Below are 21,055 nucleotides of genomic sequence, written 5' to 3'. Positions count from 1 at the left end.
TCACCCCGGGTCTTCCAGAGTTTACCGCAGCTAAGGGAGGTCGAGAACGGCGAACATACGCGCGAATGTGGGCCCACACTGCCCCCCTAAGGCAATGGGCGGCCTCTGCGTCGAAAGGATCGATTGGCGGCCCTATTTCTTGGCAAACCTCAGGCACTTAGGTGGTCTGTGCTTACATGCAGAAACTCGCCTGGTGCTTCGCATTCAGGTTCCTTTATATCTGCTTGGATGCCCTCGACGAGGGCGACACTACTGTAGGATACGACACGTCTCAAATGATGTCACCGCTACTTCGGTGGTGCAACGGACCTTTCAACCACGCACGGGCGACCTTCGAGCTTCGTATAAACATGTTTCGGACGACTGGCATTGATTTATTCAGCTCTCATCAACCCCGTTCGAACTTCTGGTTGAGTATCTACATCATCGTCGTCTCCCACTTTTCGGACCACCGAGAGTTTACCCTTTGTTTACGCAACCAATCTCAGGCGTCTCGTCTGATCCCGACTCACCCTGTACCTGGAGCATACACATGTACCATTTGAGGCGTGCCAACATTGGCATCGATCGGAGATCGTCTGTAATAGTGCCAGGCTCCCACGACATACTGGAGCACAGTCTTTTCGGCGGCCCCGATCCACTTTTCGATTCGTCAGACTACCAAGATATCCTTTCGACCGCGGAGGCCGAGTATCTTTACAACTCGCAACTACTTACCCAAGAGGGCACTCAGTTTGGAAGTGATCCAAGGCTACAAGTGCCCCTGCCTACTCGAACAGTTCTCGATGAGTCGCACTCCGCAACCCAGAGTTCGTGAGACCACCCCAAGATTGTTATCGAAGCTGACCCATAGGCAGGACTCTGGGATGTAAGGTCGGCTACGGCATCTCTTTCCCAGGACGCTTTTGTAAATGCTCGCCAGATCGTATCGATCGCCGAGGAGGGCATATTGCAAGGTAGTACGCCTCTTGCTCCAGTCTTACATCTGGGCTGACTCTATCTAGGGCTTAGCGTGGGCGTTCGAAGTGATGTTCCATACGAGCCGTCAATCTTTACTGATGACCTTCCAATGTCATGGCACCGCAGCGCATTTGGCGAGGTTGCGGAGCCAAGCTGGGAACGTGTCGACGTGAATTCTGGAGAAGCATCACTTGGGCCTCATCGACCATCTCGGCGTGTCCCGATAAGCTCGCACAACCCGGTTCCCACCTTAGCGGTGCCCATGCATCGGCCCTCACGATTAAGATCCGAGGGCGCCGCTGAGTCTTCGAATCGCTCTTCCAGATCATCACAACAAAGCCCACGCTCTGCCCCCCTTCCCATCGTACGAGCTCCGCATATCATCACCGGTCCGTCTTCTTCACGGTCGACATCGCAACGCGAGCGCAATCCACCAATCATCTGCTACTGGCACGATCCTCCAAAGTTGTTCACTAGAGAGTTTGAATACGACCGTCACTGCGATGTGGTCCACGCTCAAGCGAAGCAGCACTACCACTGTTCGATGCTAGGCTGCAACTACTACTATCCGCGTCATGACAAGCTTCTAGTGCATTGGAAGAAGAAGCATCCTCTTTCCTGGCAGGCACTTCCTCCGCATACTCTATGGGTGGAGATCTCAGATGCTGATTTGCGGCACTATGGTCGCTGTCCTCACAGCTGCGACTGGTATTCACAGCGCCAACCATATTTGTAGCGCAGCAACGACCTTCGGGTTGACGGAGCTTGACACCATATCCCCGTATCTTTGAGGCTATGGGAGTTCGTCGCACCCAATCAGGTCAGTGCCATATGCGTGACGTGGCCACAACACCACCTATACTGGCCAGCTTCATATCAATTGTCTTCAGGAACTCACATACGGCCCATCCTTGGCGAGCTGCCAATCTATGGACAAGTTGATTCAATGGGCAAAGCTATGAGCTGGCTCCAGGAAACGCCGGTACTCCTGCTCTTGAGTATGAATGACTTTATGATTATTAAGGAATGATTGTGGAATTGCTTTTTGTTTCATCCTTCTAAGTGTGTTCCTACAGCTTACGAGAACGTCAAGTTATCATCATCGCGCTGCTGTCTCTCTACGCTCCAGAAGATCATACTGTGTTTACAAGCGTGTGGGAGACTGTACGTGCATGCGCATCCAATTCTCCAAAATCTCTACGTGGTACAGGCATACAAACTCGCAAGACATGACGCCGTCAGTAAGACTGTGCATCTGTTGAGGCTTTGACACGACCAATCTACATACGCCACATTTTCTACGTTCATTGCCGGACCAGACTCGGAGCACGTAAAAATCACTATCTTTTACTACGACAGTCGCACTGGACGTGCAATACATCAAGCTGCTTCTATGGTAGATACCTTGAGCCACATGACATACGCCAGATGAGAGCACACGATGCATGACTTGCGCAGGCGCTGTAAATAATAGTGTTGGCGAGTTATGGCCACGATTCGTGAGGCGACTGAGGCTGAGAGGGCGAAAGTCACTTATGCGAACATTGTTCGACACGAACCTTAATCTAGATACTAGCAATATGCAGGTATCAACGCCCGCTGCAGCGATTCCTGGGCTGAAATCAGCCGTGCTGTACCCTCTACGACCCATAACGCCATCAACACCTAACACTACCGTACAGCCGCTCCTCCCACAAAGCTCAAACCACATCAATGCGCATGGCCCTGGTCATCCTTTGCCGGCGGAGCACAGCATGCATTGCCTGCTCCACACTTATCGTCGCAGTCAAGCAAACAAGCGTCCGCAGTCCTCACACTCGCCGCCTTGCTACCTGGCTCGCCTCCGGCACTGGGACTCAGATGTCCACTGTTGCCGTGTTCATGGCCATGCTCATGCGCACCATCACTCTCACTCTGCGCCGCATGTGAGTGGTTAGGATCGAGGCAGAATTCGGGCTGGATTGTGCTAGAGTGGATGCCGTATTCATGCAGACACTCCCTGATCGTCTTCGCAAGATGCATATATCTCGCACTCCCCTCATCCTTGAGTTCGAACTCGACTTGGACGTGAAGGGAGGCAATCATTTTCGTATCGCTCAGTTGCCAAACGTGCAAGTGGTGGCAGCTGATGATCCCGGGTAGGGTCTCGATATCGTCTTTGATGTCGTCTATGCTGATGCCTAGTGGTACTGCTTGGAGTAGGATTCTGGATGCTGCTTTGCAGAGAGGGATGGCGGAGCAGAGGATGATGAATGTGATGACGAGAGAGATGGCAGGGTCGAAGTAGAATCTTCCTTCGAACTTGGTGAGCCAGATGATCAAGGCGGTGGCGATGACGCCGATGTTGCCTAGAGCATCGCCCATGACGTGGAGGAAGATGCCCTTCATGTTCAGATCACCGTGGGAGTGGCCATGCCCTTTACCAGCTTCCTTTGGTTGGCGATGGATGTGCTTCGTGTGGCTTGTTGTCTTGCCCATAGCGCCGTAGTTCCCATTCGCTTTGTTACTGACGAGAGCACTACGCTCGTGGGCGTGATCGTGGTCGTGTGTCTCGTCGTGGCCGTCCTCCTCCACTGCTTCTTCTTCGGTGTCCTCGTCTGACTGCACGGGCTCCATACGGCTGGCTGCGATGATGGAGCGACGGAAAGCTGATGGGTTGACTTCGATGTCGTTAAATCCAGAGTACGTCCGCGAACGTGACCTGCTATGTGCGCGCTTGGCGAACTTGGCGCTGGGACTCTGAGCAGTGTCCTCTACAGCCGTAGAATCACTTCCAGCAGTCTGGTTTATTGCGGTTGTCGGCCAACCAGCGATACGCTGCTGTGGAAGTACATCCACCACGTTTCCGCCCTCCTCAGCAAGATGTGGATGGTTGTGCCCTTCCTCTGCAGCATGCACGTCATCTCCATGCTCATGCGAGTGTCCTTCAGGGCCATGACTGTGTCCACCAGGTCCATGACTATGATTATGGAACAGGAACAGTCCCAAGATATTGCTCGCCAAACCCAAGCACCCCACAATCAGAATCAACTTCGGCTGAGTGACCGTTGGTTTCTCCACAAACCGCTGAATCGCCTCTAGAAAGATGGTCACACAAAGCGCCACCAGGAATACTCCGTTGACCAACGCTCCTAGCGTCTCTGCTCGCTGCCAGCCATAAGTGTACATCTTGCTCTCGCTCTTGCGGTTCGCGACCTGGACAGCCCAGAGACCAACGAACAGGGAGAGCACATCGTTGAGCATGTGGAAGGCATCGGCGACCAGGGCGAGGGAGTGGACGGCATAGCCTATGATCAGCTCGGTGAAGAAGAAGGCGACGTCAATGACCAGCAGGATGATGATGCGTTGGCTCTTCGTGAGCGCCATGATGGGTGGAGGTTGTGATTCGTCCGTCCAAAAAGTTGCAGTCCCAGGCGGTGATGGTGCTTATGTATGCTACCTGTCCGTACTCATATCGTGCCGGTCAGTCTATCACACACGTTCAAGCTAAGGAAGGACGGTAGCAACCAGAAATGGCGCAACGATGCACGAAGTCAGAAGGCGTGATGACAGTGTGGAGTGTCAATTGCGGGACTGGCAGAAAGTCAGTTCAGCAAGCTTCTGTGGCGTTGGTTCTACGGCGGACTAAAGAGCACAAAGGACGAGGTCCTGAACATGTTAAGCAGGCTTGAGCCATGCGTGGATATAGCATTGAATAGTATATACAACCCGCGAGCTCAAGAACGTATTCTCGAAAACCTTCATGCCAAAATCTCAGCAGCATTCGCATATATGCTTTGGCTCGCCTCAAAAACGCAGTGCCATGCACCATGACCCAACCCAACCCGCTAAACCATCAGCAGTCACATAACAAGAAAGTCAGAATCAAGATTCGAAACGCTACTTCTTGCCCTTCTTCTTCTTACTATTCGCACCACCCTGCGCCTGTGTCGGTACATCGGAGTCCACAAGGACACCTTCTTCATCACTGCTTCCGGGTTTCAGTACTGCGGGTGCAGGTGTAGCCGCAGTCGTACTCTCACTCGATTCTGATGCTCCAACCTCCTTCAAAAAATCCGACTGGATGCCTGCCTTCTTCTTGTCCCACCATGCTCTATCTGATGCAAGCTTCTCCTGTAGCTCTGCAATTCGTTGTTTGATGACAATGTTCTGGTTCATCTCGTTTGCGGACTGGAAGATTACTTGGCCCCAGTTTGGTGAGAAGTCGTTGGCCTGCAGGTCGCACAGCAAGTCAGTATACACTACCGCAATAAAGCATGTTTCTCGACTGCCAGATTGCCGAACTCACCTCATTGACGACGTCCTTCACCTCAGCCTCCATCTCCTGCTCCGCTCTGAGAAAACGCTGCCACAGCTCATCGCCCACACTACCCCTCTGTAATAGCGTCTGAAGTGCCTGCTTCGACGTCCTCAACTGCACTATCCGTCGTATATCCTCCAGTGCTCTCTGCATCAACGCAGCCTTGAGAATGGAATCCGGAACTCTCTTCAATTTCTTCTCGTCATCCTCTCCTCCCGCTTCCGCCGGGTCCAGATGTAAGAGTGAAAAGTAGATGTCTCGTTGTCGATGTGCAGGAAACCAGGGTTCTAACGAGGCGGTTTTGGCGACTTGCCGTTTGCGGTAGAGGTTTGAGAAGGTGTATAGGCTTCCTATCACTATTATGAGGTAGAGAGTTGGTAGTAGTAGGTTGGTCCAGAAGCTTTTGGGCGGTGAAGGTGGTTGGAAGCCTTCGAATGTGCCGTTTGTGGAATTTGAGGAGGAATTGAAGGTGCCGTTGAAGGTGCTGTTGAAAGGTACTTGGTCGTCCATGTTTGCTGGTCGTGTGCGCTTACTTTGGGTTTTGGTGTGGAAGGAGTCCTGGTCTGTATTATCTTGTGAGGAACCTGCTCATTGCTATACAAAGGGTCGTGGAGCTAGGAGTGGTATGTCTTGACCGTCCAGCGATGTTAATTGATCCTTCCTAGCAATTTGTCCAGACAGCAAAGTGGCCTCACCATAATCCGTGTCTCGAAAGTCCAGAAATGGCAACGTTGCGCCCGCCGGATCTACCCGTCATTCACGCGGCAGGGATCGACCAGTCTCCGCGTGCGTAACGTCACTAAATAATCGATTCGGTACGTTGCGTAGCTTATGAAAGACATCTTCACACGCAAGCTGTTGGTTGCCTTGCACTAGAATACAATCGAGCTTCGTGGAAGACCAGAAAGGCTCAATATATTGATGGCTTCGTAATAACGGCACTCTGCTTCGATCACGTGCACCGCTTCTGTGCTTCCGTGCTTCTGTGCTTCTCGAGAGACTGTTACAAACAGCTTCCTCCACACCACACCCACATCACAGCAAATATGATTCTTAGATTCCAGTCGAAGGAGGGCCAGTTCCGACTGAACGTCGAGCTCGACACAGATATCTCCAGTGTGCTGCCACAAGTACAAGAAAAGCTTCCATCCGACGTCATCGCCTCATCCATCACAATAAGTCCGAAGCCTCACGGTGCCGACTCTCGCCCAATACAGTCCCTCAAGGACGTCACATTCGGTCGACTAGGCCTCACACACGGCACGCAAATCTTCCTCGACTTCAAGCAAGATACTCCTGTTGAGAATGGTCATTCTGTGCCTGCAAACAAGCTCAGTGGTCAGGATGTGGCTCCTGAAGAGGATGTATCCAGCGTACAGATCGCCGCACCAACACTGGTGAAGAACCCATGGGATAGCGTCAAACAATCGCCTCTTGATGACCGATTAGACCAGAAGGATGGTAAGATACACCGAAAGAAAGACGAGAAGATGTGCAGACATGGGCCGAGGGGTATGTGCGACTACTGCATGCCCATCGAGCCGTATGACAAGAAGTACCTGGACGAGAACAAGATCAAGCACAGCTCCTATCATGCGTACCTACGGAAAGTGAATCAGGGCAAGAACAAGTACGAGTCCGGAAGCTCCTACATGCCGCCCTTGACCGAACCATACTACCGGGTAAACCCGTACTGTCCTTCTGGCCACAAGCCTTTCCCACAGGGCATCTGCTCAAAGTGCCAGCCTTCCGCCATCTCGTTACAGGCGCAGGAGTACCGCATGGTGGATCACGTCGAGTTTGCCAACCCGGAAATCGTCAACTCGTACCTCGATTGGTGGCGAAACTCAGGCGGCACGCAGCGCATCGGGTTCATGTACGGTCACTACGAGGAGTACGAAATTGTTCCCCTTGGCACGAAGGCGGTCGTCGAAGCTATATATGAGCCTCCACAGGCTGATGAGATCGATGGTGTGACGCTCGGCGAGTGGGACAGCGAGGATGCGATCGATGAGCTTGCATCGAAGTGCGGTCTCCGGCGTGTTGGCGTCATATTTACCGATCTCACAGTCCCAGAGGATTCATCACAAGGTGCCGCAGCCTGCAAACGCCACGTCGACTCCTTCTTCCTCTCCTCTCTCGAAATCCAGTTGGCCTCACGCTTTCAGGCCAAGTACCCTCGACCCAGCAAGTGGAGCGAATCCGGGCAATTTGGCAGCAACTTCGTCACTTGTGTGGTATCGGGTGATGACAAGGGCCAAATCGGCATCTCCGCCTACCAAGCCTCGAACGCTGCAGTCGAAATGGTACGGGCAGATATTGTCGAGCCTTCCGCGGAACCAGGTGTCATGCTTGTGCAGGACGAAGATGAAGACAACGAGCTCGGCCGCGTACGGTATATTCCCGAAGTTTTCTACCGTCGCATTAACGAGTATGGTGCGAATGTGCAGGAGAATGCCAAGCCGAGCTTTCCGGTCGAATACCTCCTCATCACGCTCACGCATGGATTCCCCAACGAGACGACGCCGAAATTCGTGAAACCTGGGTTTGCGATTGAGAATCGGGATGCTATTGGTGAGGCGCAGGAGCCGCGGGATCTGCAGACGCAGCTCAAAGCTGGTGCAAACAGGATTGCCCTGGACGATACTCAGGGTGTACTCGCCGTCTCGGACTTCCATCTCTTATGCTTCATCCACAATCTCGGCGTCCTGAGCAAGGTATGTCATGCACAAACACTTGTGGTTTGCCACCAAAGAGTACATGTTTGCTAACACCCATCGCAGGACGAAGAACAGCTCCTCTGCACCATCGCAGTCACGCACGACGCCTCCCTCGGCGCACAACTCATGCACACATCAGGTTGGGCCACCCTTCAGACTATCCTGCAGCAGATGTAACAGTAGACCTACAAACACAAAGAAGTCGCAAGACCACGATGAGAAAAACTGTTATGTCTGCTTGTGGACGCTCTCTGACTTCTGGACTTCTTTTCTAGGCTGGATGACGCTCGCCGCTATACTGGAACAGTATCAAGATCGGATGCCGAAGAGGGGGAGTGAGGATGTGACTGCGATGTTGAGTAAGAGGTTTAGGGGTGCGAATTTGGGTGGTTAGACCGAGAGCAGATCAAGCCGGTATCTGCACGTTCTCGTACGCCGCTGTTGAGCGCTCAGTGGGCAAGATGGCGAACGAAGTCGAGTTTGCTGCTGTGGACTGATGGGTTGTGAGGTGTGACAAGAGAAGCTTGCTCTCCTCGTCCGTCACTGTGGCAAGCGCCGGCACAGCGACGCTTTTGCTATGGCAAGATGCTGCGGTGACTGAGAGCTAGATATTGTGCATTCGCACCGTACCTCTTCCAGTACCGCAGTGATCAACAACTCCTCAGACCTTCCTCATTGCCCGTCGCCGCTGTGTTACGGCGTACAAGTTGCTATGGGATCATGTCTTCCTTCTGATCTTTATTTCAACACAAACACCTATACTGATCACTTGCTATACACAGCCCAAGACTAAGCTGTAAGAACAGTGATTGTATCACGACTGCCGCCCATAGACGTGAGTGCGAGGGGTCAGAAGTCCGTATAGCGGACTCAATATCCCATACCACAATCAAGTCCTGCCACGATGTCGGACAACAACAACGCCATACCTTCAACCACCTACCGCTCCCGCTCAGGCACAGCCTCCTCACATCTCAGCTCACCTCGCAGCCCAGGCACACCCACAGCGCCCTCTCCATACCTCCGCCGCATGGGCCTGCAGGTCCATGAACATGCACGCCCTGATGGCACCTACAACATGCCAACCTGCACCTTATACCAATCAGAAGGCTACCTGGAACGAGCTCTCGCAAGCCATAAATACAAAATCGAACGCCTAGCTTACGAGGCAGAAGCCGAGAACGATCCCACGGGTGTGGTGGAGGCATCGAGAGTGCTGTTGCCTGACACGCCGCCTTCTGAGAGGTTTGAGGAGAGGTATGGGAGGAATGAAGGGTGTAAGTGTCAGAAGAGGGAGGATGGGTTGCCCGTGGGAGTTTCAGAGGTGGCGAAGTGGCCGATTCTTGGATGTGGAGTTTGTGGGACGCGGTTGAATTGTGTTGATCCTTGGAGGCATGATTCGATGCCTGGAGGTCATATGAATGACAGCGCAGCCAGGCCGTGAAAGCGTCAGGTGGAGAACAGAGCACACGGCGAGCATTTTGTCTTTCGAGGTGGTGGAACATGAAAGGAATAGGTATAACGACCGTAAAAGCAGCCATTAGCACTTGGCTACGAGGCAGTTGATACTTTCTATACTTCACGTGCCACTCCCGTGTGCTTGTTATCGACTAGACGGGTAGACCTGCTCAAAGCTTACCCCCCGAGCGTGGTCATGCGACATTCTTCTCCAGCCATTGCTCCCAGTCCTCCTTCGAGAAGCTGCTTGCAATACCGCCTTCGACCACGCCCTGTATATGGTCAGCCTTGCCTCTGATGAGAATGCATAGGGATGACCTACATTGAACAGCACAGTAGGTGTAACATGAACACCAGTCAGCCGATTAGCCTTGACCATAAGCTTCACATCGTCCGTGACTTGATTCCCAGTATTGAGCTCGCCGCCCTTTCCAGGCTCATCGGAGACCTTCAGTAAGATGTAAATCTTCTTCTCGTCGACACCCACGCCACCCGCAAGCTTGGCCAGACGCTCATAAGTCTTGTTGCGAGTCTCATTGACGACATTGACGTCGAAATAGTCTTTCTGCTGATCGAAAAGAGCTTTGCTGAATGGCCAGAACTTTTCGGGGCTCACCCGGAGGACTGCAGCGCCGGCTTCGTGGACAAGAGTACTCGAAGGATGCCATGGTTGAATATGAAGAGGTCTAAGCTTGCAGTCTGCTACGGATCATGGTAAATGACATACCTGCTGACGAAAGATGAATTGTACCTTGTCCGGATACTTCTCCTTCACAACGGGAAAGACTGAGTCGTACACTGTGTCGAACATCTTCTTGGAAAAAGGGCAAACATAATCGAGGAAGAGCTCGAGGGTGTGAATGTTGTTGGAGGACGCGTGTGCAACAAGCCTCTGCCCGGCGAATCTCGGATTGAGTGCCATGATATGTCTGGTGGTATGAAGTTACAACACAAGCTCCGGTGTCCGAATAAAGACCAGAGTAATCGCTGTCGTTGAAGTAGCAGCGGAAGCGCAACTTCCCGATTGGGAGGCAACGTCATCGCGTAAACCCAAACGCGTCTTTCACGACGCGATCGAGACGACACTCCATGCCACTTCATCTCATATCAGTATCATGTGTTTCAGAAATCTGAATTTGTTTCTTGTATATCGAGGGAGAACGAATATTTACATGAGGCCTGAATATATGCCGGCATGAATACTTGACCGACCTCGAACGAACATGATGCGAATATGGCCATCCAGAAGCTCGAGGACAATACCGTACGCTTGTTGGGCGCCTCACAAGTCTTGAACGACCCGTCGGCACTTATCAAGGAACTCGTCGACAATGCACTGGATGCCAAAGCTACGTCGATAGCCATCGAAATAAGTGCCAACACGCTCGATTCCATTCAGGTCCGCGACAATGGCCATGGAATCTCGCCAGAAGATCGTGCCATGGCGGCCAGACCAAACTGCACCAGCAAGCTCGCGGACTTTGATGACTTGCGAAGTATTGGCGGCAGCACGTTAGGCTTTCGAGGACAAGCATTAGCGGCAGCAGCAGAATTGAGTGGCGGCATGATCATCAGTACCCGAGTAGAAGGCGAAGAAGTGGCAGCTACTATGACCATTAACCGTCTTGGTGAAGTAGTCAGCCAGCAGCGAGCATCACTCCCAGTCGGGACCACTGTTTGCGTTGCAGATTTCGTCAAGTCACAACCAGTCCGCAGACAGCACGCACTGAAGAATGCTGAGAAGACGTTAAAGCACATCAAGCAGACATTGCAGGCATATGCTTTTGCGAGACCACATGTCAGATTGTCCTTCCGAGTACTGAAAGCCAAGAATGACAAGGGGAACTGGATGTATGCTCCAAAGTCAGGAGCAGGTGCTGAAGATGCTGCCATCAAGATCATGGGATCTGCGTGCGTGACTCAGTGCGAGTGGATCGTGCTTGCGGAAGGTGGGTACGAATTGCGAGCTCTTGTGCCACGGCCAAATGCAGAAGTGAGCAAAGTCATCAATGCTGGTTCGTTCGTTTCGATCGACGGCCGACCTGTGTCGACAATGCGAGGCACAATGAAGCAGATTGTCAAGATCTTCCGTGAAGCCCAGAAGGGCGCTGGATCGAGATGGAGCAGTGCTAAGGATCCTTTCATCAATTTGCTCATTTCCTGTCCCTCCGCAAGCTACGATCCGAACGTGGAGCCATCCAAGGACGATGTACTGTTCGAGGAGCCGATTATGTTGATTGGGATAGCCCGCAAGCTCTTCGCTACGGTGTATTCAGTACCTGGCTTAGGGACCACAAGCCAGCACACGGCTCAAGCATCACCGCCCCAGCATGCAAGTCCCGCTATGCATGACGAGTCCGCCACGTCGCTGGAGGAGTCTTCGAATGACTTCCATGCTCTACTCTTACCGGACCTCCCTAGACATCCGAACCACGCGGGAGCGGTGTCGCCCGAGATCTCTGCAACTTTACCTCCGCGCAACACTTTCCGACGAAACATGTACGGGTGTGACGAAGAGGATGTTGACATCATGGACACAAGACCGCCTACTGGGCGTACGGAGGCTGAGTGTGAGGAGCTGCGCCAAGCACGAAAAGACATCACAGTATCCAACCCCTGGGTGACAGCCAAAATCAATGCGACCAGGAAGCAGAACGTTCTTTCAGGTGAACCAGCACGTGATGACGAGGTCTTACTCACAATTAATGCTACGTCTCCGTGTCGAGAAGGGACAAGTATGGAGGACGTTATTGGTCATTGTCTGCCCACGCCTCGACCATCATCTCCTTCTCCCAGCGCTACACACCCGCACCACTCTGGCCGCAATACTGAGATGTGGAATAGTCGTGACGGACGCCTTCCGGCACAGCTCCAGATTGTACAGAATGACAGTCCAGGAGACGGAACGATAAAGCCACGCGCAGACCCATCGATTGACCTATCTGACCAGCCTGATGAGCGTCAAGCTCCCACATACAATAATGGCTTGGAGGCGACTTCGTCTACTCCAGAACAAGGTACGTCTTTGCAATCAATACCATACCCAAGCAGGCGCCCTCGCCAGAGTCCAAACAAGCAGTATCTATCGTCATCTCCGACTAAGCGGCCGTTCATCACACCCGTTACCGAGCGTACTCCTCGTGAAAAAGTATGGTTTGATCATCTGGATAACAGCGGCAAGTCCTATCCAAAGAGCGCAAGGCGCCGTGTGCTAGGAGAAGATGCCGGTCTGGTCAGACAAGGCGAGCTCGAAGATCTGCTCGACGAGCCACGACCTTTGACGCCTCCACGCCGCAATCAAGATATTCGGGCCTGGGTTGGCTCTGTGGATCGAGCACATCATGAAGCGGCTTCGATTATTGAACGTCGCAACTATGGTCAGCTACAACGTTGTCGATCTGCTTCCCACATAGACGAGCCACTGCAGACCGAGAATGCTACTTCTAAGCCAGTCTATCGTGGCTTCGTGCCAGCTAGCGATCTGGCGGTCCTCGAAGCTCATGCTGAACAGATGGCGAAGACTACTGTGCCGCCTCCGAAGCGTCGCAAACTTAGTCGTCCACCCTCACGCGCTCTGCAAGAGCTTAGCACGAACGTGCCGCTTAACGTGAGACAGAATGAGCCCGAGACCATACAGTCCGCGACCGAGGCAGATCAATGTATTGAGAATGTATCTACCAAACATCGACGTACTACAGACGGTAAAGTGCAAAGGACGAAGTCGGCGCGACTGCCACTTGAACGCATACTACGAGGACAGACCATGCATGATCTTGAGATCAGGTCTCCGATCTCTGTACGTCAGATCTCGTGCTGGGCCAGGAAGCTTGATGAGGATGCATCGTTGTTAGGATGGAATGAGCACGCTACGGGGCTACACTCTGCGTTTGCAGGGCTGACAGATGGGGATGCTGTGCATGATCTTTCCGGAAAGCTTCGAGAGCTGATGATCAACCGGCTATCTGACGGTGAGATGGCACTGGACTTGGACGAGCTGGTGGCGAATGCATTGCGAAGTAATGGGTAGAGCCGCCGAAGCCCACGTTCCACAACAGCGTCCAAGTCATGCCTTGTGGTCTTGCGGAGGCTTGCTCTTGACGTTAGCATCCGCGCAGATACGCACATAGTGAGCGCTGCGATTCTGCGACATGGCACACGTAGAAGCAAGTCGCCTGCAGCTCTTTGATCTAGCGTTTGCTAGTTATGTCACAAAACAATTGTGAGGATCAATAACGATGACACCTCAACAGTGACATCTCCGGCTTCCAAGAGCAAAGGCAGTACACGAACCATCAGAATACACTGCACGGTGTCGTGTGGTCATCTTTCGGAGCCCAATTCGGATGAATTGGAGCGGCCCACAAGTCCGTGTCCAGAGAAGGTGGCCTGGCAAAGTGAAAGGTCTTCGCTACACACTATCTGCAACCGTAGATACACACCCTAATCACTCAAACCCCGACCTCCGGACCCTCCTCACTTCTTACCCCTAATCCTAGCCCTCTTCTCCCTTTCATAAACCTTACTCTCATGCCCCTCACCCCCCTGAATCTCCGCGATCAACCTTCGCTGCTTCTTCTCATACTCCGCATCCCTCTCCCTCTTCTCCCTCAACTGCTCTCGAGCAACAAAATTCCCGTCCTTCCTCAATTCCCTCAGCGCACCCTTCTTCTCCCGCTTGACCTCCTTCTCCAATTTCCGTTTCTCCGACCGCTCCTTGTCCGGGTCGTAGTGTTTGTCTGGGTTGAAGCCTTCTTCGAATTTGGGGATGGAGGAGCGGATCGCGAGCTTTTTATGGTGGTGGAGCTCGAGGGGGCGGCGGCGGAGATGGATTTGTGCGAGGAGGATTGTTAGGTGCTGTGTGTCCTTTTTCGTGCCGGCACTCTTGACCAGGGGGAGGAAAGGGGTGAAGACCTCGGTGAATGCGGACTTTTCCTTCCAGAGGTCGGCCATGTCTGTTACATTTTGCACGTGTGCTGCTAGGTCGATCTTCACATCTTTGCCAGGTTTGTGATTGCTCATAGCTCGCAGAGTGAAGCGAACAGCCTCCGGGACATAGCGCTTGCTCAGTCGCTGATAGCTGACACACAGTCCCACCATGAAAGCACCAGTCGTGCTCTTCTCCTCGCTCTCGGGAGCATTGAGACCTAGCCAGCGTGCCATCAGCGTGACCGCAGGTGTTACAACTTGATGGAAGTGGTCACTGGTCGGATAGATAGACCCAATGGCGACCAGGATCATCAGGTCGCCTTTACTAGGCTGATTACCTGATCGTTCGTGCCAAGCGGAGAGGTGCTTGCGAAAAGCTTGCGCGATTTCAATCGGGTAGGATCGGGAGAGACTATGGACGTGGCGAATGAGGTGCTCAATCACAGGTAGAGCTTCCTGGGTGTGTATTGCCATGTAGGAGATGTGATCGACCAGGCTCCGAGAGAAGTCGATCATGGACTCTTTATTCGCTGCAGCGAGGGAGGGGTGGTGTAGCGCACGTATGCGTTGAATGACGGTAGGTAGTTGTTCAGTTGGGAGGCCCTTGATCACGTCCAGGAGCTCGGCGTGAGATCTAGGACAGGGGTATGTGTAGGAGAGTCCTCCACTTTCCATCGCAGACTTCCCTGAGGACAGAGCAGCCGAATTCGCTCCAGTGCCTAGGATGCCTTTGACGAACTCGTCCTCTTCTTCCTCGTTTCGAGGTTTGGCGACCGCATCATCGTTAGACTCGGCGTCAGAATCATCCACTTCGGACTCTTCTGAGTCACTAAGCTCGACATCCTCGACTTCGGCGTCGCTCGCTATTAGTTCGTCGTCGACTTGAAACTCATCTTCGTCTTCATGCTGCACCTTGTCCGGCTTTGAAGGAGCAGCGGTCGCAGCAGTGAAGCCGAAATCGGCTGCATCATCGGGTATGTCCTCGGGTGCAAAGATGTCGACTTCGCGCTCCTCTTCGTCACCACCGACATCTCTCGCTCCCCTTGTGTAATCTTCACCTTCGTCTTCAGATAATCCTTCACCCCTCATACGCTTCTGCCTCTGATCCTCCATTTCTTTCAGCCTTGCAGCCTCGTCCTTCAATTTCTCTTCCTCTGTCTTCGACCGCTCGGCAGGCTTCGCTCTCGCTTCCTGTCGATATTCCCGCAGCCTCTGCTCGTACTGCTTATCGTTATCTGCTTCCATCATCGCTTGCCTGCCAGGATCCATAGCTGGGCCAATGCTCGCACCGTTAGCCTCAGTTTCCTTTACAGCAGACTTTGGCGCGGCCTTGCGACCTTGCAGAAGGGCCAGCATGTCGCCCATACTCGCATCAAGCTGCTCACGCAGGTCCTCGTCGTCTTCCTTCGTCTTTTGCCTCTCGTACTTATGAAACTTGGACTTCGAGATGACCTCCTCCATGACCTCCTTCTTCGTCTTCTTCCGCTCAGGCTCCTGCTCGCCTTCCTCCTCAGGTTCCTCGACCTTCTGTTCATACTCGTCCTCGACCGGCCGCTTCCTCTTCAAAAACCCCTCACCATCACTGCCCTCACCATCCGACCCACCGCCTTGTAGGTCATCGTCATCGAAGTCATCCAGACCTCTTCCCAAATGAGTCAAGCCCACCATGGCCTCATCATCACTGCCCTCCAGATCAAACAAGTTCCCACCCTTCTTGCCCGACTTCTCCCGCGCAAACCTCTGCACCGCCCTCTCCTCCGCAGTCAGACTGGCATCGCCCTCGCCAATCCTCCGATCCACCAGTCCGCCGACTTTATTCCTCTGTCTCATCTCGGGCAATAGTTGCTTCCGGCGCATCTCTTCGCCAGCACTCTTCGTGACGCCCGGTCGATGCAAGGCCTGCGCATATTTACCGCTGCCATTGCGGACATCTTTCACCGACACCGAGGCGAATTTGGCTGGTCGTGCTGATTGTCGTAGCTCGAAAGGATTGAAGTTGTCCCGGATTTGCTGGAGTGCTGCTTGTCGATCTTGGGGGTTTTGTCGGTTATGATTGGACTTCTTCTGCTTTTTGGACTTTTGAGGGCCAACGATTCCCTTTTCACGCAATGAGCTTTTCAGCGCCTTTAGCTGTGAGGGTGGCATGGTTGCCGTAATTTGAGAATGAGTGATTCTTGTCCGAACTTTTTGTCGAGTTATGCCAAAGATTAGATCAGATCGTGGCGCAAGATGCGGGGACGGTCCGGATCCGTATCCGCTGTGGCGTGTGTGATATGAGTGGAAAGCACATGCTGCCCTTCACGCGGAAGCATTGAACATGGACAACAACCAATATCAAACCCAATATGCTTCATCAACACAGCCTTACCGTGGCCAGCTATGGCGCTCCGTCTGGATGACCGCTACATCTGGCTAGGCTTTGCCGCCTTCTTTGTCGTGGCAGCCTACGGCGCTCGATATGCCATCACAGACATCCTCGCCCTGACGGAGATTGAGCCTACCGAACCGGAGGAAGACGACGAGCGAGAGAGCAAGCCAGAGCATGGTATGTGCATTGAGCCATGTTTGTACTCTGCATATATTGACAATATCAGCTATCGATCTCAATGTCCTTCGCACCCTCGCCACCTCACCAAATCCCAAAATAGCCAATGCAGCCAAGGCATTCATCATCCAGCGTTTCCAGGGAGACAATCAAGCCACGGCTGTCCACGAAGCTGGATTGATCTCAGACGATATCCACGTCCGCAACCGTGCAGACATGGTGAACCAATATCTATCAAGTTTCGACGCTGGTGATTCCCTCGGCGACCCAGGAGTGGGCTACGAGTACGCCTTGCGAGCCCGTCAGCGTGCACAGAGATTACTCGGCGGCCCTACGGACATGACTACCAGGCCTAGAAGCCGTCGGGGCCCCTTCCCGGACCACACCGATGATTACGACGTGACGGAGATCGCCACACCCGACAGCTCACCGGATCTTATGAGCATTGAGGGTATGGAAGGCGTGATTGTTCCTAGCCCGCTTGATCCGGTGGCTGGGTGGACTGATGTTCCGAGGGAGAGGACGGTGAGTCCGAGCCAAGAAGATGCTATGGAGGCGAGAAGAAGGAGGAGGGAGGCTGTTGTTGTGCATGATGGGACGTGAGAGAAACGAGAAAACCGTCATGAGAACAAGGGATAAGTACTTTTAGTGGTTGAAAGTACTGTCTGCTAAATCACAACGCCATGGTCCACCAAGATCTGTATGCGCAGCATGCGCAGAAATACTATCTTCTTCATCACTAAGTCCGCAATAAGCTACCGCAACCCATAACGGGCCACGGCCGCCCAGCATCGATCGATCATCGACATCCCACACCATAGGATCGAGCGCAGCACGAGAAGAATGCCAGACAGTCGCGATGTGCCAGCTTCAGCCGGAGCACATAACACAACCCCTACCAAACCATCGGCCGGAACCCCAGCTTCGCCCGCTCCCGCTCCTGTTCCCTGCTTTCCCCAGCCCAAGTTTGCAACTGCCACCGTCTCTCCCTGGACTCATTTCCCTTCCTCAACCAAGCGGGTAATGTCTTCGGCGTCAGCGCCCGAAGCGCCTTTTCCAATACTCGCCTTCTCGCCTCCTTCGCCGCCTTGGCCTCACCTACCTTCTGCTCATCCGCTTCTCTTTGCTCGGCATGTATCAACCACCAGCGTGCCGGGCTAGGAGCGTACATCTTTCGCTTGGGACACCATACCGAGACACGTTCTGGCCGGGAGCCAATAGGTGGACGATAGCCTCCGGTCGGCGAGAGCGGAGCACGCCCCGCTGCGAGACGGTCGGCATTGATGAGGGCGTAGAGCTCGTTTCGCTTTTCTTGTCTTCTCCTCACTGCTTCGACAGCGGGGTCAGGGTGTGAGTATAGATCGTCCTCGTCGATCTCGACTTCGCCTTGTCGCGCTTGGTGTTTGGATTCAATTGGTGAGTCGTCATCTTCGAGAGCTGCTGTGAGAAGTGGGGTCAGTGATGATGGTCAAGTCTGGAGGTGAGGCACCTGGGACGTACCTTCTGTTGCATCTGCTGGCATAGCATCTTTTGCTGCCTCGAGCGCAGCTGCTTCGGAGATCGAGTCGGTTCTACGCACCACAGACTCCGCCTCTGGTGTATCTTTGGCCTTGGCGTTCACAGGGCCAGCTATTTCTGATCCAATGGCTTGCTGTGTGGCAGGTCCGGCGGTTGACGGGACTGGGTTGCTCCTTTTCCCCGAGGTAAGTTTCATACTACCATCGTAGGCCTGGACCTCCGCCATCTCTTCAGCATCCTGTCTCGACCTGTCGACTACCATCCCATCGTCTTTTGGCGCATCGGTCAAGGAAAACTTCGAAACATCAGCTCCATGCTTATTACCACTGGCGTAACCAGAGTCGGCCGGACTGATCAACAGCGGAGTCTCTTTCGGCGATGCAAGCACAGCTTTCCTTTTCGCGATCATCTCATCCGTGACGTTCCGCTCCCTGGGAACGACTTTCTTCATAGCCTTCTGCCATTTCAGCGCCGTCTCGACCGGATCATGCGATGCGAAGCTATCGGTGACGTATCTTATGCACTGATCGTAACTCGCCTCATCGTCCTCTGCCATCTTATCCAGAACACATAAGATTCTCTCATGATCGTCCCGGATCTGCTCCTCGATCTGCTCCACAGTCTTGTCCTTCGACCACGAGGAAAGGGCTTCGATGGCATGAACTTTTGATATCATCTTCATAGCTCCCTGGTGAGGATAATCGATCCATTCGCTTTCCTTGCGGCCTGCTGGGTTGGGATCACGCATAGATGGATACGGGTGGATACCCTTCGTCTCTGTGACCACGCTCACTGACGTGGAGGCGTGGATGCCGGCTTTTTTCACGTCGACGTGGTACCAGACATCGAAGAAAGCGTAGCTAGTTAGCAATCCGATGGGCTCGCTCACAGCCACGGCAGGGTAACGAAGCATCATGAGCCGCCTATATCCTTGGACATCGACTTCCATCTGTTGCATTAAGTTCTCTGCGACCCAGTCTGCTGTTCGTCCGGTCTCTCGATCCTTTAATTGATTTCGAAAGAGGCGGAAGATGAAGTCGAAGACCTTATCATCTTTCTCACTAGCAGCCCGAGCATTTTTCACAGTCAGGCAGAAAGGATAGTTCACTTCGGCCTTCCACTCCAGTTGGCCCCTCGACAACAGAATCAGGAGATCATCCCGTTTGTCGTCATTGTGTCGGAGGTCACTGATGGTTGTTGTGAAGTATGTTTTCATAGCGATCTCATTGAGAGGGGCCGTGGAGGGAAAGTACCGGATCGTGGCTGTTGTTGGGGTGAGCAGGTAGAGGTTGAACCATTCGGGGCCGGCGGGTCGATTGATCTTGTCGGCGTAGGGCACTATTCGAGGACTGGATGCTTGTTGCCAGCTTTGAGGGGCCGGAAGAAGAGGAGCAGGGACGAAAGAAAAGGCTGCTGGGTTGAACGAGGAGGCTGTTGGCTTCAGGGGTTGATTGCTTGAGGGAGCCATGGTGAGTATTCTTGTTGATGGTGGTATTGGCATCAATAGCAGTACTGATCTGGCACACTTGCGGCTGGACGGTTGCACAATCGGCTTTGGTACTATATGCTTTCTCCTGGTAGACGAGCAGACAGACGATATATATGCGACACACGATATCCATCACGAACAGACATCCTCACTAAACAGTACACCATACCATTTCCAAACGTGAGGATAACACCCGATCAACGACTTCACCGCTGGAAGGAAGCATGAGGATACTTGCCCTAGACAGATCGGGAGATGTGGGGCATGAGGATAAGTTCAAAGTGAAGTTGAGGAAACACAGCGGACGAATAATGTATTTCTGATTTGTTTGCTACATACTGAAATGTTCTACTATAGTATCTCATGATCGAGCGCTATGACACGGTGATAATAGCACCCTCCTGTCACCCAGGTATCCCCGCTCGCATGTCTCCAATGTACTTGGTTATGCGAACCTGCAGTGTCTCCATCACCTCTGTACTCTCATGGAGATAAAAGCAACCACTTCAACACGGAAAATGGCAAGCGCCTCCACTCTCGAGCAGAGGCGTACTCACTCTGAGCGAGTATCATGCACCGGGATCGACAGATGGTGAGGTTCTGCCGGCCGCTGGTGAAGGTAAGCACAACAAGGTTCGAGGACGACAGACCAAAGCCTTAGGCATCATGAGTGGAATAAAACATCCCGACGTGTTCAATGAAGGCCTGATGCAAGCTTGATTCGCAATGAAGGCACACACTCCTGAAGATCAGAATGTAGATTCTGTATTCACACACCCAAAGACATCTACATACACCGCCCTCCTATTACCAGACTCTACCACATACCATTCGTATAAGTGTGCAAATGCGTTGCCCATCCGTCGACCGTTCACTTTACTGGTCGACGAATGCACAACTATCTCTAGACGCCACGCCTCACCTACTTGCCACTCCCGCCCCGCCCTCCTTCTCCTCTCCTCAAGCCCTGACTGCTCTCGTCCTGACTGTATGCACGTGAACGACTATCGAATCCAGACATGACAGGAGTGGTGGTGCCGGCCTCGTGAGACATGAGCAGGAAAAGAGGGTAGAGACCTTCGTCACGAAATTTGGCTTTTGGCAGTGAGCTTGGACCACCATGCAGAAACGATCTCATC

General features: G+C 53.1%; 8 protein-coding genes across 8 annotated transcripts; 3 read left to right on the top strand and 5 right to left on the bottom strand.

Moving 5' to 3' along the window:
• Positions 1-2,670: 2,670 nt before the first annotated feature.
• On the bottom strand, positions 2,671-4,326 carry ZRC1 (Zinc resistance conferring protein; the record flags this gene model as incomplete). Its single annotated transcript, XM_064838292.1, has 1 exon — positions 2,671-4,326. The coding sequence occupies one exon, from the start codon at positions 4,324-4,326 to the stop codon at positions 2,671-2,673; it is 1,656 nt and encodes a 551-aa protein (XP_064694377.1).
• Positions 4,327-4,839: 513 nt separating this feature from the next.
• On the bottom strand, positions 4,840-5,770 carry sec66 (Translocation protein S66; the record flags this gene model as incomplete). Its single annotated transcript, XM_064838291.1, has 2 exons — positions 4,840-5,172; positions 5,249-5,770. 2 exons carry the CDS (start codon positions 5,768-5,770, stop codon positions 4,840-4,842), a joined length of 855 nt encoding a protein of 284 aa, XP_064694376.1.
• A 536-nt stretch (positions 5,771-6,306) lies between these two features.
• On the top strand, positions 6,307-8,157 carry NPL4 (nuclear protein localization protein 4; the record flags this gene model as incomplete). Its single annotated transcript, XM_064838290.1, has 2 exons — positions 6,307-7,977; positions 8,044-8,157. The coding sequence occupies 2 exons, from the start codon at positions 6,307-6,309 to the stop codon at positions 8,155-8,157; spliced, it is 1,785 nt and encodes a 594-aa protein (XP_064694375.1).
• A 1,475-nt stretch (positions 8,158-9,632) lies between these two features.
• Positions 9,633-10,249, bottom strand: LTS14_005591 (uncharacterized protein; the record flags this gene model as incomplete). Its single annotated transcript, XM_064838289.1, has 3 exons — positions 9,633-9,710; positions 9,761-10,140; positions 10,174-10,249. 3 exons carry the CDS (start codon positions 10,247-10,249, stop codon positions 9,633-9,635), a joined length of 534 nt encoding a protein of 177 aa, XP_064694374.1.
• A 423-nt stretch (positions 10,250-10,672) lies between these two features.
• LTS14_005590 (uncharacterized protein) lies at positions 10,673-13,465 on the top strand (the record flags this gene model as incomplete). Its single annotated transcript, XM_064838288.1, has 1 exon — positions 10,673-13,465. One exon carries the CDS (start codon positions 10,673-10,675, stop codon positions 13,463-13,465), a length of 2,793 nt encoding a protein of 930 aa, XP_064694373.1.
• A 446-nt stretch (positions 13,466-13,911) lies between these two features.
• NOP14 (nucleolar complex protein 14) lies at positions 13,912-16,509 on the bottom strand (the record flags this gene model as incomplete). The annotated part of the gene is made up of 1 exon (XM_064838287.1): positions 13,912-16,509. One exon carries the CDS (start codon positions 16,507-16,509, stop codon positions 13,912-13,914), a length of 2,598 nt encoding a protein of 865 aa, XP_064694372.1.
• A 234-nt stretch (positions 16,510-16,743) lies between these two features.
• LTS14_005588 (uncharacterized protein) lies at positions 16,744-17,512 on the top strand (the record flags this gene model as incomplete). The annotated part of the gene is made up of 2 exons (XM_064838286.1): positions 16,744-16,909; positions 16,959-17,512. The coding sequence occupies 2 exons, from the start codon at positions 16,744-16,746 to the stop codon at positions 17,510-17,512; spliced, it is 720 nt and encodes a 239-aa protein (XP_064694371.1).
• A 292-nt stretch (positions 17,513-17,804) lies between these two features.
• On the bottom strand, positions 17,805-19,895 carry LTS14_005587 (uncharacterized protein; the record flags this gene model as incomplete). The annotated part of the gene is made up of 2 exons (XM_064838285.1): positions 17,805-18,349; positions 18,410-19,895. 2 exons carry the CDS (start codon positions 19,893-19,895, stop codon positions 17,805-17,807), a joined length of 2,031 nt encoding a protein of 676 aa, XP_064694370.1.
• Positions 19,896-21,055: the final 1,160 nt, after the last annotated feature.

The sequence above is a fragment of the Recurvomyces mirabilis genome, assembly GCF_035927965.1.
Source record: "Recurvomyces mirabilis strain CCFEE 5264 chromosome Unknown scaffold_13, whole genome shotgun sequence".
Taxonomy (NCBI): domain Eukaryota; kingdom Fungi; phylum Ascomycota; class Dothideomycetes; order Mycosphaerellales; family Teratosphaeriaceae; genus Recurvomyces; species Recurvomyces mirabilis.
Note: the sequence above shows the minus strand (reverse complement) of the source record. Positions and strands in the feature narration are given on the sequence as shown.